Raw genomic sequence first — 17,163 nt, 5'->3', positions numbered from 1 at the left:
AATTTTAAAATGTAACGTACTGGCACTTGAGAACACATTCGGTTGTAAGTCAAATTTTGTGTGTAGTTGGCCTAACCTCCATTTCAAATCGTAGTTTTTGAATTCTTCTTTTTTTTAAGTGGTGTTGTTACTCTCCGTATGTAGGCTATTATAAAGAAAGGGAGAAACAACAGATGCTGGCTTTGAAAAATCCCCATCAACCCTCTGCAAACAGCTGTCTGTCTCTAATAAGATACATTCACTTTCATAATGCAATGTTTGGGAATGTGCAGCTTTACTGTTAAATACATTGATTAAACGCCACATAAAAACGCTGGTGGTTACGTGTGCATGATTCCCGTGATGTAGAAAAGGGTTATAATTGCACTTTGTTTAACGTACCATGCAGTCCAATAAATAAAAAATGAGGATAACTTCTCTCAGAAGTTCTGGCATACATTTAAAGGTTTAAAAAATGTCCAACAAGAAGTTTAAAAAACAAAACCAACAAACAAAAAAATCAAAATATCAATAACATCAATAATTCCTGTAGCACGTAAAGGCAAGCTGACCTGACCATCATATTTTAAATGTCTCTTTATTTATTTAGTCCTTTTTTTTTCTTTTTCTTTTTTTTTGCAAAACTTGCAGAGAAGTGCACACAATTAAGAGAGGTTGCATTTTTCGCTGAATTTCCTGCCACCCGTGTCATGTGACAGGGAGAATGTGACACCAGTGATCTCAGTCCCAGGGTGCACCAGGCTCAGGGTGACTGCTGAAAAGGCACAATGATGTCCATCAAGCTGGATGGAGAGGCATTTCCCATTCAAACAGTCTCTGTCCTCCAAGACATTCTCAAGGGCGAGTGCTTACAACACATCCTCTTACTATGTAACAGAAGAAAAGGCAAATACAGAAACAAAACGGTGCCTTTATTTTGGTCCGTATAAATAGAGCAGAGGCAATGGTGCACAGGGCCGTTGCGGGTGAGAATCCCCCCCCCCCCTTCATTGTCTTTGGTTTAATCCGGTGTTGCCTGGCCCTGCCCGGCAGGTTCCATCAGAGCACAGAGGCGGAGACGGGGTGGATTGCCTGGCGCGGCCCTGCCATGCCTTTGAAGGCCAGCGGGGCGGCGATGTCACAGCTGTGGGGAGAGAGGGCACTGCCACTGGCCGGCTGCCATGTGGGGCCGGTCACATAGGCCGACGTGGTGGCGCTGTACCCCATGTAGGGCGACACTGGGGTGGGAGGGTGGTAGGGAGGGATGCTGGGAGCTGTGACATAGCTGTTCACTGTGGGCAATCCATTCGGCGTCTGTACAGAGAGAGAGAGAGGGAGAGAGAGAAAGAGAGAGTGTGTGTGTGTGAGAGAGAAAGGGAGAGTGTGAGAGCGAAAGAGAGAGGCAAGGTAGACCGGAGCAAATTAAAAGAGTTTGAGAAAGGAAATGAAAGCAATTCAGAGAGGCAAAAGAGAAAAAGAGGAGAAGGGGAAATAAATATGAGTGACTTATTGGCACAATATCAACAGCTACATAACGTCAAGTATTCACCTAATTGCCACACTATAACAAAGGAAAAAATATTATTTTGTGGGTGGTCTGAGATTGCTGCGCATAGTGTTTTCTGAAGGAACCCTTTTTTGAGCATGTAAACTCGCCCAACTTTACAGTGCCTTTACATTGGCTCCACAGGTACACACAAAATAGAGCTCACAAATTTAGCTGCATGTAAAAAAGAGAGATTTTAACATAAAACAAGGTTTACTTTTCTCTACTCCCAGCATTTTTAAAGATACATTCAAATAAATGTTGTATGAATGTTATATTTAACGATTCAAACCCATGATTAAAGAATCCGTTCTTGTAACTCATATTTGGAATCATGTTTACTTTTTCAGGAGACGGAAAAGTAATGCCTCATACATAAATTAACTGCCAACATAGGCTCGTCTTACAGTAGGCATATAATTTACCTTATTTGAGAAATATATTCAAACACTGATGCACAGCTATTGGCGTTGCTATAAAAATAACCTAAATCAGGGTTTTTGTTCATTTGGTACATCGCAATTCAGTCTAGCGTTTTTGGGAGCAAAGGGGTGAAATCACGGTTAATTTCCCGACCAAGACTCCCACAAGATAAACACATTTATTGTACTATTAGATCAAATATTTATTTTGAAAAGTTAAACAACACCAACCAAACTAGCAACAAAGGTTTTATTGAAAGACATTTTACTGAAAACATGTATTGCCCATGTTGAAAGAATTACAGCAATAGATTTGGCGTTGTGATTCTTCTTGCGTGGAGAGACTTATGGGGAATATGGCCCCTTCTACCCCCTTCACTTGGATATGATACACAGTTCGGGCACTGGAGCATTTTATTTTCTTTCATTCTCCTATCAGAAAATCGTTAAAGACGAACGAGTAGCGAGATCCAGAGTACGCTCTACTCGGACAATACCAAACTGCTTATATTATAGTTTTATTAAGTGTTTTTTTCTATTTGCATTGATCGCCGCACACAGTATTTGATGCAACATGTAGTCTATAGTGACCAAAACCCTGTTAGGTACACATAGGCAGTAGGCTACGTGTACACGGCCTAGTAAATGGGCGCTTAAGATTGTTTGTATTTCAACATAATAGGACCATTCGCTCGTTGTATGCTACTTTTAGATTCATGAATATATGTTGAGTATACCTGCCTGAAATAACAATCGAATATATTTCTATTTCCATTTTATATATTTGTTTTACACTTTTGTTTTAGTATTAGGTACTTTTCATATCTAGCAAATGGTCATGTAACGGATTGTTAATGTTTTAAATTATTACAAAGGCTTGACAAGGTTATTAATTCGATTTGAGAAATTATGACTGATGACTGTAAGATTGTTTTGTTAATGTAACACGGAACATGCAAAGCTGTACAGACTGAAATAAATAATATGTATTATTTAGTAGCCTAGTAGCCTAATGTATTTAATGTTTTATATAGGCCTACTTTAACGATATGAAGCAAAATCGCATTATGAAATGTGTTTGTTGAATGTGCAATGCAAGCGAAATATCACCAGCATATGGCAAATAGTGTTTTGTCAACATGGCTGACAAACGGTTTTATCTGCTCCTGCAAATAGGTATAGGCCTACAGTTCGTCTCTGGGCCACAGGAAAATAGTTTTGTGGCGGGCTGCAACGTAGGCTACAAAGGGCAAATTACACAGCACATCCGATCCGCCTGGCCTTGTTTATATTTTGTTCATAAGTTTATAAGTGGTTGCCCTGAAATCGGGGCTTAATGGCCCCTGTTCCTTCGGACATATCCCTGGTTTATTGACTGAAAAAGGTGGAAGTTCTTTGACAACGTTTCGTGAATCCGTTATTACTCAAAATTACTCAAATTACGCAGTAAAAATGTTCAGTAATTGTGGTTCTGATAAATATAGAAACATATTTAATATCAACATCAATATTTAATATTTTTAACGAAAGTGGGTTTGCTATATTGCGTGTGTTGGGCATTGGTATCTGCTAACCAATATTGCAAGTGGGTCCCACCCGACCACCACGTGTATATCTCAGTTAGAGTTTATTTTTACTTTTTTACTTTTACTGTTTTATTGTGTTTTTTTTCCAGAATTAAACTTCAGCGGCTGGCCTGATAATTTCTTCAAGAAGCACAAATGGGCCGCAAAATTCGCGCTATAAGCCACATTAATATCTTTTCTGCTGGCCACCTGCTAGTGTTCATCGTTCGATTCCAGTTTACCCCCGTGGGCGTCACAATAATGCGACCATTCCGCCAAAACCGGTAAGTGACTAAATCGTAATATGTTGTCTTTGCTAATGGGCCGTGCATCATTATTGGACTGCTCGTTTTAAAAGAACATGGAAGGGGCTATTTACCGTTCCAGTATGATTTATTCGCTCCAATCATGGAGAGGAAAAGTAAGTTATAGCCGCCCTTCAACAGATTTTGAATACTCTGTTTATTCGACAGTGCAATCCACATTCATCAGAGATGGATCAGGGTGAGAGCTAAGGCTTACTGACCTGTTTACGTGTATATAATGTACTATAAGTGTGTTGTTGCGTGCCTTGTGGATGTTTGGTGTAGCTGTATCTAGATAGGCCTACAAACAAAGCAAAGAATACAAATTTAACAGTCTGCAAAGAAACGTGACGTGGACCGGAGGAATGAAGCTAACAGCCTGATTTAATTGGGAATTGGGAATGTGAATATAATGATGGGAATATTGGGAATGTGAATAATAATGATGGGAATAATGGGAATGGGAATAATAAATCATGGACCTGTATTAAGTCCCGCAGGACAAATCAGCCAGGAGTAGGCCTATAGAACGGAGACGCGAAGACAGAGTGAGAGAGTTTCATGGAACGCCTTGTGAAATCAGGACTTCGTTTGTAAGTCAGAAAGAGAAATAGCCATGTTGTAAATTTTCAATGAGAAATTTTCCTACCAGGTGGAAAATGGAGGCCACAATTATATTTCGTTTATGTTATATTTCATTATGCATGCATGTTTTCTTCTGATATTTTTTCCGATATTGATAGGCTATATGTTGAACGAAAAGTTTCGTTTCGAAGACGGTATTGAAAATTTGTAATGGTAAAAACAAACTTACAGTAGGCCTGCCATTAAGGGATAATAAATAGTCGAGCAAAATTGTGAAACAACAACTGACGCGATTCTTTGCAATATACTTGATCAAGCAATACTGATCAACGATTGTATTGTCTTTAAATTAAGCCGTTGCATGTGTATGTATAACAAACACCCGAGTAAAAAAAAGTCGTGGCCAGACCTACTGAAAACCTAGCTACACAATCCCAAACACAAAAAAGTAAATTATCGAACGGATCTTTTTCATGACTGGCTGCAAAGAGAAAAGTTAAAACTCAGCACTTGAATAATGCTGTGTTGGCCACAGTTGACTCGAACATGTCTTGAGTGTATGGTTATACATTATAATTATATAATTCACAAATACATTTAAAATATAACATATTTGAAAGGCTTACACCCTGAACAAAATAACACTTTTTTTTCATTATTAGTTTTAAAAGTATGTTTATCAACTTTTACAATATGATTCCCCTACGCGCAGAAGAACGGAAGAACGCTGGCAAATCTGCACGCCATCATGCACTGATCATACATTTACCAATTACCCCCTCCCCCCTTTTAGTGGGGGACATCTTAGATATCTTAATGCTTAATTTTGGAACTGACAGACCGCTGTTTCAGTTAGGTCAAAAATCACAAGCAGAACATAATTGAGGGGGACGGTAAAATATCGCAACATTAAAAAAAATTGCAATTCTATTATAAGCGTAGGTTATGTGTTATTGTATTCGTTTTTTTTTACATAAATGCAATTGTTATGCGCGCCATAATATTTTGATGGCAGAATTTTCAGTAGTCAGCAATAAGTACTGAAGTTAAAGCATATTATCTCTCTTTCGCCTCTCTCTTTTTTCTTTTCTCCTATGACTGGATTCAATGACAGTGAATAGGCCTATACGATGAACAAATAAAGCAACCATAGAGCTTTTACCCTTCAAGTAAATCCGTAGACTTGATGGTAAACGATATTTAAAAAACTGAACGATATTATGCCTTCCGCATCTGTGATTATAATCTATCATCTTCTGTAATGCTAACGCTTCATCGTAAATGACGGTGGACGTCACCGATTCATTAAATTAACAAGGCGAGGCCCTCCTATTTTAGTAAAGTATCGTCTTAGGTGTGTGTCTTCTTTGAAAGTCTTTCTGGACAGTTTTCCTGTTCTTTTCATATAGGTGTGTAATTGTGTGTACAGTCCCGGAGTTACACAGGCTGAAATGAAGGCGTGTCTCATTGGAATCACAAATCAGCATATGACATGTTTAACCACCCCTTAACCCCCGCCCAAAAAATATAACACTATAATGTAGAGTATAGCCAATATATGATTATTTTGAGTGAGCACGGACAATGTAAGAAATCAGTTTAACAAATGATTAAGCAACAATGTCACCAGAAGCAGAGGCTTATTCAAAACGCGCGCACGCACACGCACACGCACACACACACACACACACACACACACACAATGTAATTAAGTCGTTCTCAAAGAGTGGAAATTATTTTCTAAAGGTACACTGAGTGTGGACTATGTCAAGACGAGAGGGGGTGTAAGCTATTTCATTGTGCATTAGTGTTACTTCTGCTGCTGCAACATTTGATGAGTAGAACATAAAGTAGCCTACGTATATGAAGTATTTTAATATAAATTAGTGCAATGGAATGGACGTTGTCTTTTACCTGTGTGTATTTTGCCTCTGGTTCTAAGTGCGGTTTATCCACGCCATTGACTAGAGCTGAGCTCGCTGGAGGAAAATTACTCCTGTTTACAGCGCCCCATTCTTCCAGTTTGGCACTGGGAAATGGCGAACTGTCACTAACTGGGGGGGCAAAAGAGAGACAGAGGAGAGCCAAATCAGAGAGGATGGATCTGATAACAGCGCCGCCAAATCAGCGGAACTGATCATCATCAGAAGCCCATATCGTCATTTCTTGTACGATCTACATCCAAGCAGTCTTATAAGATCCCATATGACGAAATGTTAAGGATATAGTTAAGATAGTTGTCTGTATACAAACATATCATGGTCATCTCACAGTGTAACTTTGAAAAACTTGATTTAAAAAAATCTAGTATAGGCCCTTTTTCAAAAACCTTTCCGCGACGGCCTACATATCCTGATCTTAATCCACCTCATCAGTTCTTGTTTTTCCGGTTAAATTAAGCTACAAAACATCACTTGCCTTAATATAGGCACCGTAGTTCGCATTTACTTTTTAATTTAGGCGGCAATGATTGCAAACGTCCTCAGAGAACTGCATTTCTTTAGTGCGGACCCAGCAGAAATATAAACCCAACCGTCTTCTCGTTGGGACAAATTAGATTTGCTTAAATCGTTTCCCTGTAATGCATATTATATTATACACGGTTCCCATAGCTTTCATTTTAGAGAATGCAAGCCCACCAATGTTGTAACACGAGATGTGCATTTGATCAGTCTTTCCTCCCGTCCAGGTTTCAATGTTGTATGCTTTTGGAGCAGAGCAAACGATCAAAGGTGTGCTACGTTTTTTAAGCAAAACCACGCACTTGGCTTTGATTCTTAAAATAGCACAGCAGTGCAATATGAATTGGCCCTCTCTGTATCACTCTTTATGATAGATTGTGGATGCTATGTATGCTAAGCTGAGCGTGGAGATTTCAAAACTGTAAAAAATAATGTTGGGCAATTAATGCTTTTAGTTAAGGTACTGTCTTTTAATTTTATTTTCCATTATAATATTATAATAAAATAATACATGTATTTATATAGCACATTTCAATGAGCACACGGAAGTGAACAAAGAAAAACAGTAAAACGAAAGGGTTCTTTCGCGGAAATAAATAGGTCTGAATGAGTAGGCCTATACCTCACAGAAACAGCGAATAAACCTAGGCCTGTGGAGAACGCATTACTTTGCAGCAATCACTCTAAGTGAGTTTAACATTTAAACAATCAGTTGGTCTTTTCAATAGTCGATGTGCCTTATAATTTAAAACCGCCACCTACGAAAAGGTCAAGTGTTAAAATAGCGAGGCCCAGAGGAGTGATGATTTTCGTTTATCGCATCATTTTAGTTTAAAATGTAGTACGTTTACACCAGAGCTTACATTCAACGCAAAATCATCGTTTCACATATATTGCCATTGGTAAATTATGGGTAAATGTGCCGGTAAGCGCGTCTGGAGGCTAGAGAAGTGAATGTTTTGCTAAAAGGCCTCACAGAATTGAGTGTACATTATACTTTGTTTCGCCTTTCAAAACCTGCCACAAACATCTGCTAATCATTTGGAAAAGCATAAATTGTTTATAAAGGCAACATTTGAGAACACATTCCTCCTCGCGATTTCTTGTTGGGTACGGCTATCTGCATTGCTTTTAAAAAGAAGCAAAAACTCTGTTGTTTACATTGTCTCAGTTAAATCGGAACATGGGTTGGACAGAGCCTCCCAGGTTTTTGGAGACGGGCATCTCTTTGGATGGCTGTGTGAATGATATGTCCCCAACGCTCACAAGACTGCTGCGAAAGTCTCGACTTTTCCACGAATTCGCTCGGAGGTCCCGACAGTTCCAGAAAAAGTATATGTCAAAAGTATACGTCAAAAGAGCTTACTGGGGAATTGTTATAAAGGTTTTTAGTATGCTACATGATGTCGCAGTCATAGTAGCTAATGTCCACTTGCGACATGCTGCGACTGATGTTTTATGATCTGTCATATATGCGCAGAAGGCTATTTAGGCTTCTAGTTTTAGGGCTGTAGCCCTTGTTATTTGACAACAAGTGGGCATTGAAGAGAAAGGCTCCGAGTAGGCCTAACGAGTAACACAGTTACCGAGTGTGGCGTATGTTCCGGTCTGAAAGTGAATAAAAACATTCGCATTTTAAAAAGTGGGAGTAAAATGTCTGCCTGTGAGACATGAACAACTTTGAACACCGCATTTCTGATTTTAAGTTCATCTCCTCTGCTGTTCCTGCCCATCGCTATAGCCTACCCCGCTAATATTCTACATCCGCTCCTTAATTATAACTGCAAGCCTTGAACCATCTGTTTTAATGCAGCCGTTTGAACTACAGTTATGTTACTTTGGCGCCCAGCTTTGAAATAACACGCAACATATAATACCATTTGTTTTATGTACATTTTGTGCGATGGGCTATAGATATTTTCGCAGCACTGTTTCGAATTTCGAATGATAACATTGTTCAACAAATATAGACATACGTAGCAAATAATTGCGTGCACGTTATTAGCTAAAATCGTTCTTCTTGCTGTTCTCTGTTGCATTTCAAATTAATGCGTAACGTGATTAGCCTAGGCTATTGCATGCTTATAACACCGCACATACATAACTAAGTCGTGCTGGCCAACGCGCAACAGGCTAAGCTGAATTATGCGATATACAACTCACATAGCCTACATTATGGACCTAAGCATGGCTTCAACTCGGTGCTTTCACGTTAGACCTGCGGCGACCAGTCAAGCCTCACAGTGACAAAAATAGGAGTCTTGCGCTCGGTAGCATCGCATGCCTTTCGCAGTCGACCAGAGGGAGATTTGCTTACTTTGTTGCTCTGTTATAGATCGAATGCCCAGAATGTCGGTGACTGAGTGCGAAGACGGCCATATCCTGTGCATTGCCATATGTCCAGGAAGGGTGGGCATGCCAGGGGCAGTTGGTACTTTGGCCCCGGCAGCCGATATGGGAGTCGGGTACGAGTAGATGTGGTTGTACGGAAGCGAAGGCTGTGGCGGCCCGTGCGGCGTCTGTTTCTCATACTGGCCCTGTTGCGACAGATTCCCGATCTTGTTGCGAAGGATCCGACTGATAGAGCTTACTGAAGGAAGGTTGAATTTATCACACACCCCGTCCGCGAGAAGTCTGTCTCTGATTTCCCACGCGAAAATACCAGGGTCCCTTTGCTTGTAAGTCCGTATGTGTTTGACCACGGTGGGTGTAGTGACCCGCGGCTTGCTGCCTCCAATTGCCCCCGGGAGAATAGAGCCAGTCTCGTTGTACCGGGCCAAAATCTTGCTGACGCAGCCGTGAGATACCCGCAGTTGTCTGCTGATGTCGCATGGTCTTATGCCCAGCTGGGCGAGTTCTACAATCCTGAGCCGGATGGCGTTGGGAAGCGGTCTGCCATTCACAAATACACCGCCAAGCTGGTTCACCTCCCCAAAGGCAGGCTCTATTGTGGAGAGACGCACACAAAACAAGCAATTGATAACACCAGGAGACAAAATAACAATATGCCACGTTTTTATAACAATTATTATACCTAGTATAGTTGTTAATAGGACACAGATGTTCATACTGCAGCCTTTGTGTCTGTGGCGTTTCCAAATGGTAAAAACAATGTAGGATTACCACGGCATATTGATAGATGAACTAGACAAAGACTACTTTAAAACATGAAACCACAATGTAGCATTTCAATATATATATATATGTATTAAAAATGTTGGCAGTTTATGAAGTAAGTATTTACTTCATAGCTTATACGATAGGCTATCGCACTTAAAGCAAGCCGCGTTTCGTGGTTAAAAATGCCAACAATAGGTAGTTAAACAATTTCCAAGTGTTTACAGAGAATAAATATATATATTTTTTAACAATCGTAGCTTTACGCGTTAAGCTAAAACTTTCCTCCAGTTAAAGCAGCACCAACTGTCAATGAACACATAGCGAGGAAATCGGCGTTAGCGTTATTCATACACTTTAAACTTTAGTCAAAAACCATTTGTCGCTTACATTTTGAACGTGTATATTGCAATGGCTACTGCAATGCAATTTGCGGGAACTGCCCGTCAGTAATCGTCATCGATAGCAAAAGCATTTCACGTTACTTTACTTACCCATTGTGTTAAGTCCACCAATTATTATGGAGACCGCCAAGTTCCGTCTTCTATTCTACTTTGAGTCCAACTGTATTCGCCTTGAAACTCCGGGAGCAGAAAAGGGCAAAGCAAGCTTCCAGTGTCTCCAGCGCTAATGATTGTAGCAAGAGAGGAAAAATCGGGTTCTGTTTCCTGATGTCAAGGGGGACAAGCTTACATTTCAATCTAATACAACCATGGGCCGGACTTCCAAAAAAAAGTATCCCCCATTGAAAACCATAGCGCCAATCAGATTTCGATTTCCGCATGAGGTGTGTTGTCATTGGCCAAAATAATTGACATGACATGCAGTCGCGGCAGCCAGGGTTTTCCCATTCGAACCGAGGCAAGGTTGCTCTGATGTATTGAAATGTTTTAAGATCATTGAAATGGTAAGTTAATTGCATACATGCTATATGTGTAATATTATGTATCATTGTACAGCTCACTATGTTCAAGAAAAAAACATTAATCTTTTTGTTGAATCGCGAGACAATGGTGACTGGCTAAATAATTACAATTAGAACAGCTGTTTTCCAATTTTGAGAGTAATTAAACTGGATGCTTGAAATATGTTAATAATTGATTCGTCTGTACTTCTGTTACACTTGGAATGTAAGTTAAATGCGTTATTGCGTGAGGTAAAATTAACAGAAACTGGTCAAATGACCACATCCAGTTACAACAGTTCTAATAAACAAGCACCACTTCCAGCAGCATCTAATTAGAGGAAATATTGTCATGTAGCGCTTGCAGATCATCCCAGGGCACCCGCAAAGTTGAAATAAAGACCCAACGTTGATTTTGTAGGCTATTACAAGAACAAGGCACACTACACGAGAATGGTCACTTGTGCTTTTATGTATATGTATATTTTCGCTCAACCAATTACCTAGTTTTTGCGCACTAGCAGTAATGGCACATAGCAATAGGCTATGTTTACTTTGAGACCGATCAGGGTATGTTGTTTTGAACGCGCATTATTGAATTTATGCGTGTTATTTGGCTATATATTCGTATTACTTTTTATTTTGTTATTTTTGGAATACCGTCCAGTCGAGCCATTCAAAGCGCTGTTAGAAATAGAACAAAAAATAAATAAATTCCGTTGAGAAGTCCACACAGATTGCGATATTAGGCAATAGCCTGCCTCGAAGAAAGGGCATGAAGCTGCCCACTCCATGAAATATGGCCTGGGATATTCATCTGTAAATCTTGACAACGCTATTCTACATTTTCTCTCTGCTTTCTAGCGTGGCTATTCAAATCAAATGGCTATATTATTGGTAGTCGTGTCCTCTACATAAAAATATAAATTTGAGCGCATATAATGAAGATATTGCATAAATCACTTTCTCAAGTGATTCTACAACAGAGTCAGCCCTGACATGCGGCAATATATTACTACTTGGCGCTTGTTTAACTTCTTGACAGTCACCGAAGAAATCTTATTTAATATTTGTATGTCATTTAAGACTCTGCTTCCTGTTTACACTTCAGACTTGTTCCCGGCGTTGCTCCTGTGACGGTGTTCTAACCTGCCTATTGCGCTCATTTATTTCTCATTCTCTTGCAGGTTTCATATAACTGGGTTTACCTCGCCATTAAAAAAAAAAAAAAAAGATTCCCACTGGATCAACGCTGTGCAAACCGCGCACATTTTTCTTCATTGTGAAATATATTCTCAGTCACCATCCCACTTTCGCTTCTTTAAAAATAACCATGGGTTTAGTGGTAAGCCTTGTTGCTTCTTGGCCCGCGTACGACTTTCATAGTTATAAACTGTTGGCCATTCACCAACCGTTCATTTATTCTATCAGCTGCTGAGAGATAGCAAATCACAACCTGGACCGTGACAAAACGCCGTCTTAATAGTTGTCTTTTCTCTGCCCCGTCTCACCTCTCTCCCCCTCCTCTCTTGCTCAATGGGTGTTCCCGGTGTATTTCTATGTCAGAAGAGCTCGATGTCCAGGCCTCGGTTTCCTTCGGTCTCCAGTGGATAAAGGATAATGTTTATCGGTAGTGTACCTACGTGCTCAACATGTTGTCACTGAGGCGCCCCGGAGGTCTAAAATAACAAAGGTCACATCCAGGAGAACATGGGTCTCGCTTGGGCAATTCAAAACACCTCTTTCGTTTTTCTACGGAAGATACGTTTTACATCAATTTCCCATTTTCCTTGTTGATGGTCACGGTATTGGCTAATGAAGCTTACATAATGCCATTACTATAAGACTTAAATCCGATCGCGTGCTTTTCGACGCAAATTGCGCACAGGTGCGGTGCCTCTTAGAGCGCGCGGAGGGGAGTAGATGAGACCACGGGCAAGCACGCGGTGTCATTATCCCTTAAAATCGATGGTTGCTCTATGTCTGTTATAAACACCACTATTCCCTGCCTTAATTCGTGTGTTGTTGCTAATTTTCTTGAAATGTTTCCTGCAGGCGTAGCCTATATCAAGTCAAAGTGACAAAATAAAAACATAAAAGGCGTACTTACGTTGAGTTGGTGTTTATTGTTTTGTTTTTGTTTGTTTATTGGTGTTACCACAACTCGGCCAAGTCAACGTGGCTTCATTTACTTTACATTAGCCTACTGTGCTCAATCCAAAATATTCAGGCTTAAAATGTATTTAAAATTGTTTAAACCGGTTTAATATTTTGGAATCATACATTTTTATTGAAAATAATGCACCTTTTCTTGTTGATTGTGTACAATAATAATAATAATAATAATAATAATAATAATAATAATAATACTGCACCTTTAGGTTGTAGTTTTTTTATTTTTATTTTTTTTATTTTAAAGAAACCATCATTTGATAAAATGGCATTTAGCCATTTAGCCATGCAAAACGTAAAGTTTTATTGAATTGTTATTATTTACCCTATATTTCAATATGATCTTTGCGTTTAATTAGGCACCGGTCTCTTGGTTCCATGTTCTCCTTTTAAGGCTGCTATTAATGCTATTAATATTTGAAACTGTTCATAGTAGAAGAAAACGTAAAGCGACCCAGACGGTGCTGTTACCGCTGTTCGCTCGCAACTTGTCACAGCTAGAGTCTTATTCATGACTATTAGAAAGACAATGCCTGCATTCAATCAACGTTTGTCCTACACTTTGACTAACAAGTAAAAGTACGCATTAGCATTGTTTTTCTTGACGGACTCAATTTGTGGGGTTATAGCCATATTCAGTGATTGGGAATAAAATACTATATACTATATATTTAATATTTAGTTATTTATTTGCATGACAATTTGTGTGCCATTTGTATGCATTGCTATGAAATACATTGTCAGTGATTACATAGGCCTACTCTACATGATCAGTGAGGTAAAGTGTTTCCAGTCAAGATCTAGCAGTGGATCAACTCGGTTTTCGAACTTGCTTCATAGTTATGAATTAATTAGTAAAATTATGTTAACCGTCGTGTAAATAAGAAAATATTTTACAGCTGTCTGAAAGTGCAATTAAATGCGCAATACAGAACAGAAAAAAAGCCATTTACCATACTATTATGATTTAGACTACCAAAGAACAAGCTCAATATGAAGATATATAAATAACGCCATTAATAAAAATACACTGTAGGTCTAATAAATTAATTAACTCGCCAATTCATTAATTCATTAATTCATTCATATAACATTGCAAACGAAGCTGATGCCCGATTGATAACGGAACCAAGTTTTTGTTGGCATAGCCTACTCAGGAATTATGATTATGATAATTCTTCCACCTGGGACACGAATCTGTTGAACTATGTAAGTGGCTTTGCCGAATTTACTATAAAGTATATTCCTGAATGAATCCGAAAACAAAAGATTGTAGATTATGCTGTAGGAGCGTTGTGTAAAAAATGCAATCAGCTGGGCCAAAGCATTCAAAGCGTGCAGACTGAGACGCTGCAGAGAGGCAGGTAGGCTAAATCTGTAGGATTTGGTCGGGAAGGGTCATTGACCGGGTTCGTGTTTTAAAAGTTAGTTTTGATGTGATCCCATGACATTTCATCGTAGTATTTTAACAATTTGATTGCTATGCGTAGCCTACTATGGATGCTTATCATGTTTCTGCAAATTTCGTTTCGAGTTTGGGCTGCATTCTTATAGGGTGAACATTATTTTACCTTGACTAAAACGCTTTATTTATTCTATGGTGGTTTACTGGAGATCAAGACTCGGCTTGCATTACTAACATATAAATTTACGTTTTTTCGAATTTGTGCTTGTTTTTTTTATTTTTTATTAACAGATGTCCCCTATTACAGCTATTTAAGAATGCAGCTCGGATTATGAAAAATTATGCGTTTTTCATTGGTAAAACCACGCGGAGCATCACTCTAACTCCATCGATTGAATGCGTCAAGACATGCCTGTCTTAATAATAATAATAATAATAATAATAATAATAATAATAATAATAATAATAATTGTATAGCACTTTACAAGCATACATCACAAAGTGCTTGACAGCAGTACAACTTGGTATAATATTGGTCTTGGAATGAGACTAGCATTTACGATAAGCTAGAAGTAATTGTAAATCATTTTTGTTTATCTTCTGTGAGATTGCTCGGATGTCCTTAATTTCATGCTCATGATGAAGCGGAAATAATTTGCTACTATAGGCTACTCCAAATCCATTTTAGGCACTCGGGAACATTTTGATTTTCAGCCGAAATGGGACTTGCACATATGCAGATATACGAGAGTTGCCTGACATATAAATCTTAGGCTAAGTGTAATACAATATACCCATCCATGCATTTATTGTAAAACGGTACATTATCCACACGTGACAAAAACAAGGACACACTACGGTATTTACACTGCGCGCGTGTTTGTTTGTGTGTGGGTGTGTGTGTGTGTGTCTGACGGGGTGACGTGGATTAATTTGCTTAATTTATCATCACTGAAGCGGGAAACGTTTTACCAGCGCAGTGCTATATCTGCAGCGTTAACAGTGCTTTACATGAAATATACTGTAGTCACATACTTATAAACTGAACGATATGCCTACCTCGATCCTAATCCCAGATTAATTTAAAACACTAAAACACTGGGGAAGGGACCAAGACGCCAAATCAATGTCTAGGCTAGGCTAATCTTTTAGTATGGCTTGAATTCGGCCTATGCTTTTGTGTGAAATAATTTGCCCATTATTTCAAACTTGGTAACTGTGCAAAATGTAGAATAGAAAACGACATCACATCGTGAATATGTTTTCTATTGAAGTTAATCCCTTTGCCTTTCTGAATTTAATTATTTGTCATTGGAAGCACATGTGGCAATACAGACGTGTGCCTTGGCCACTTAAGACACACATGTAATTCGTGACGGCAGGAAGGATTTTCATCTTCCTTCATACCTGTTTTTCGAGCGCATTTAGAAGCGTTTGATTTAACTACATATATAATGCAAATAAAAATGCTATTATAGTAGTCTATAATTGTTTACATGTATGTTGTCTGCCCTGCTTCTACCGGTTTAAGAGACATCAGTTCCTGGCTCCAGAAAGGAACACTATCGTGAACCTTTGATAGATTCCTTGCACTTTCTGTGGTTAGCAATCGTTTCTGAAACAATTCCTAAGTACCCCAATTTAAATAAAACACGTTTGTTTGTGTAGGCTACGCGTTCTGCCAGACACCAGGTTTCTGGATAAGTCAGCGCGTGGCTGCGCACATTGTCCGCGTGGTTCTCTGCACTCCTGTCCGCGAGCGAAGGCTACTTCACTGCACGTGAGAGTTGTAGATTTTGCAGAGTAGTATGTAACGCCACTCACCCTACACCAGAAAGCAGAAATTATTCTTGTACCAGTTTCTTGCTTTATCCCATATCTTCTTTTGATAATAAACATAATGATTATACTGTTGCGAGTGTAGCCTATGACCAAAATGAGTAACGGTATGTCAAGTTGTATGCAGGCCAAGTATCATTGCTCTGATTGATCAATTCCAGGACTATCAATTTACCATGGTCCTCACGGCACAGTATTTTGCTAACCGGCGCCCTCCACTGGACAACAATTGCCATTCCAATCCAAAATGCTTTCCTAATAATGCATGGTGACATATTCACAAAGCCGGAGCAATCATTAATCATTGCATGTAATGTGCGCTATAGGCTATATGTAGCATTGCTTAACGGAAACAAAGCGTAGGGTACTCACTGGCCCCAGTCGCACCCCCAACCACACTATACATTTTTTTTTCTGACCCACATGAAATCTAACTACAATATTTTCCTTGACTTGTTGAGTGACAATTCGTTACGCGTGTATTTGGTTGTCGTTTAGTCGACTTAATGAGGGACGACGTGCCGTCGTGTAGAAATAAAACACGTGCTTAAACGCATACCTCCAAGTTAACGACGGAGTGGACCGTTAGAATGAATCTGTTTCTCATTGAAGTCCGCATAGTCTCCAGTAAGGTCGGTCGGAATTTAAACTGAACTTTAAAATGTAAATAAATAAATAAGGCAATGCGGTTTCTGTGGCGCGCATAGCAAGCTGTGAGGTTTTTCTGACCAGATCCTAAAATACATTGTCAAAGAAATGCAATTCTATTCCTACCAGCTTCTCTGGACAGTGATCTAGATTTTTATGACAGAGTTTTACTGATACTACAGTACCACGAGTGTAATGGAACTAAGCCTGATTA

General features: G+C 39.2%; 1 protein-coding gene across 2 annotated transcripts; it reads right to left on the bottom strand.

Annotated features, from left to right (window-relative positions):
• Positions 1 to 257: 257 nt before the first annotated feature.
• pax9 (paired box 9) lies at positions 258 to 12,483 on the bottom strand. 2 transcript variants are annotated; one of them, XM_061223864.1, is made up of 5 exons: positions 12,397 to 12,483; positions 10,476 to 10,608; positions 9,182 to 9,808; positions 6,317 to 6,456; positions 258 to 1,293 (listed from the first exon to the last, which is right to left on the bottom strand). In XM_061223864.1, exons 2-5 carry the CDS (start codon positions 10,477 to 10,479, stop codon positions 1,039 to 1,041), a joined length of 1,026 nt encoding a protein of 341 aa, XP_061079848.1. In that variant the 5' UTR covers positions 10,480 to 10,608; positions 12,397 to 12,483; the 3' UTR covers positions 258 to 1,038. The 2 variants fall into 2 exon arrangements, with proteins under 2 accessions (XP_061079848.1, XP_061079756.1); XM_061223772.1 differs by lacking the exon at positions 12,397 to 12,483 and having other exon boundaries at positions 10,476 to 10,644.
• Positions 12,484 to 17,163: the final 4,680 nt, after the last annotated feature.

The sequence above is a fragment of the Conger conger genome, chromosome 1, assembly GCF_963514075.1.
Source record: "Conger conger chromosome 1, fConCon1.1, whole genome shotgun sequence".
Lineage (NCBI taxonomy): Eukaryota > Metazoa > Chordata > Actinopteri > Anguilliformes > Congridae > Conger > Conger conger.
This window is presented reverse-complemented; position numbering and strand designations above follow the sequence as displayed.

What these genes read in the sequence shown, in the direction of transcription:
- pax9 (XM_061223864.1), bottom strand. An exon ending in ATCTATAACAGAGCAACAAA is followed by an intron (nt 6,457 to 9,181) that starts GTAAGCAAATCT and finishes TTGCCCCCCCAG; the next exon opens with TTAGTGACAGTTCGCCATTT. An exon ending in CAGAGGCAAAATACACACAG is followed by an intron (nt 1,294 to 6,316) that starts GTAAAAGACAAC and finishes CTCTCTGTACAG; the next exon opens with ACGCCGAATGGATTGCCCAC.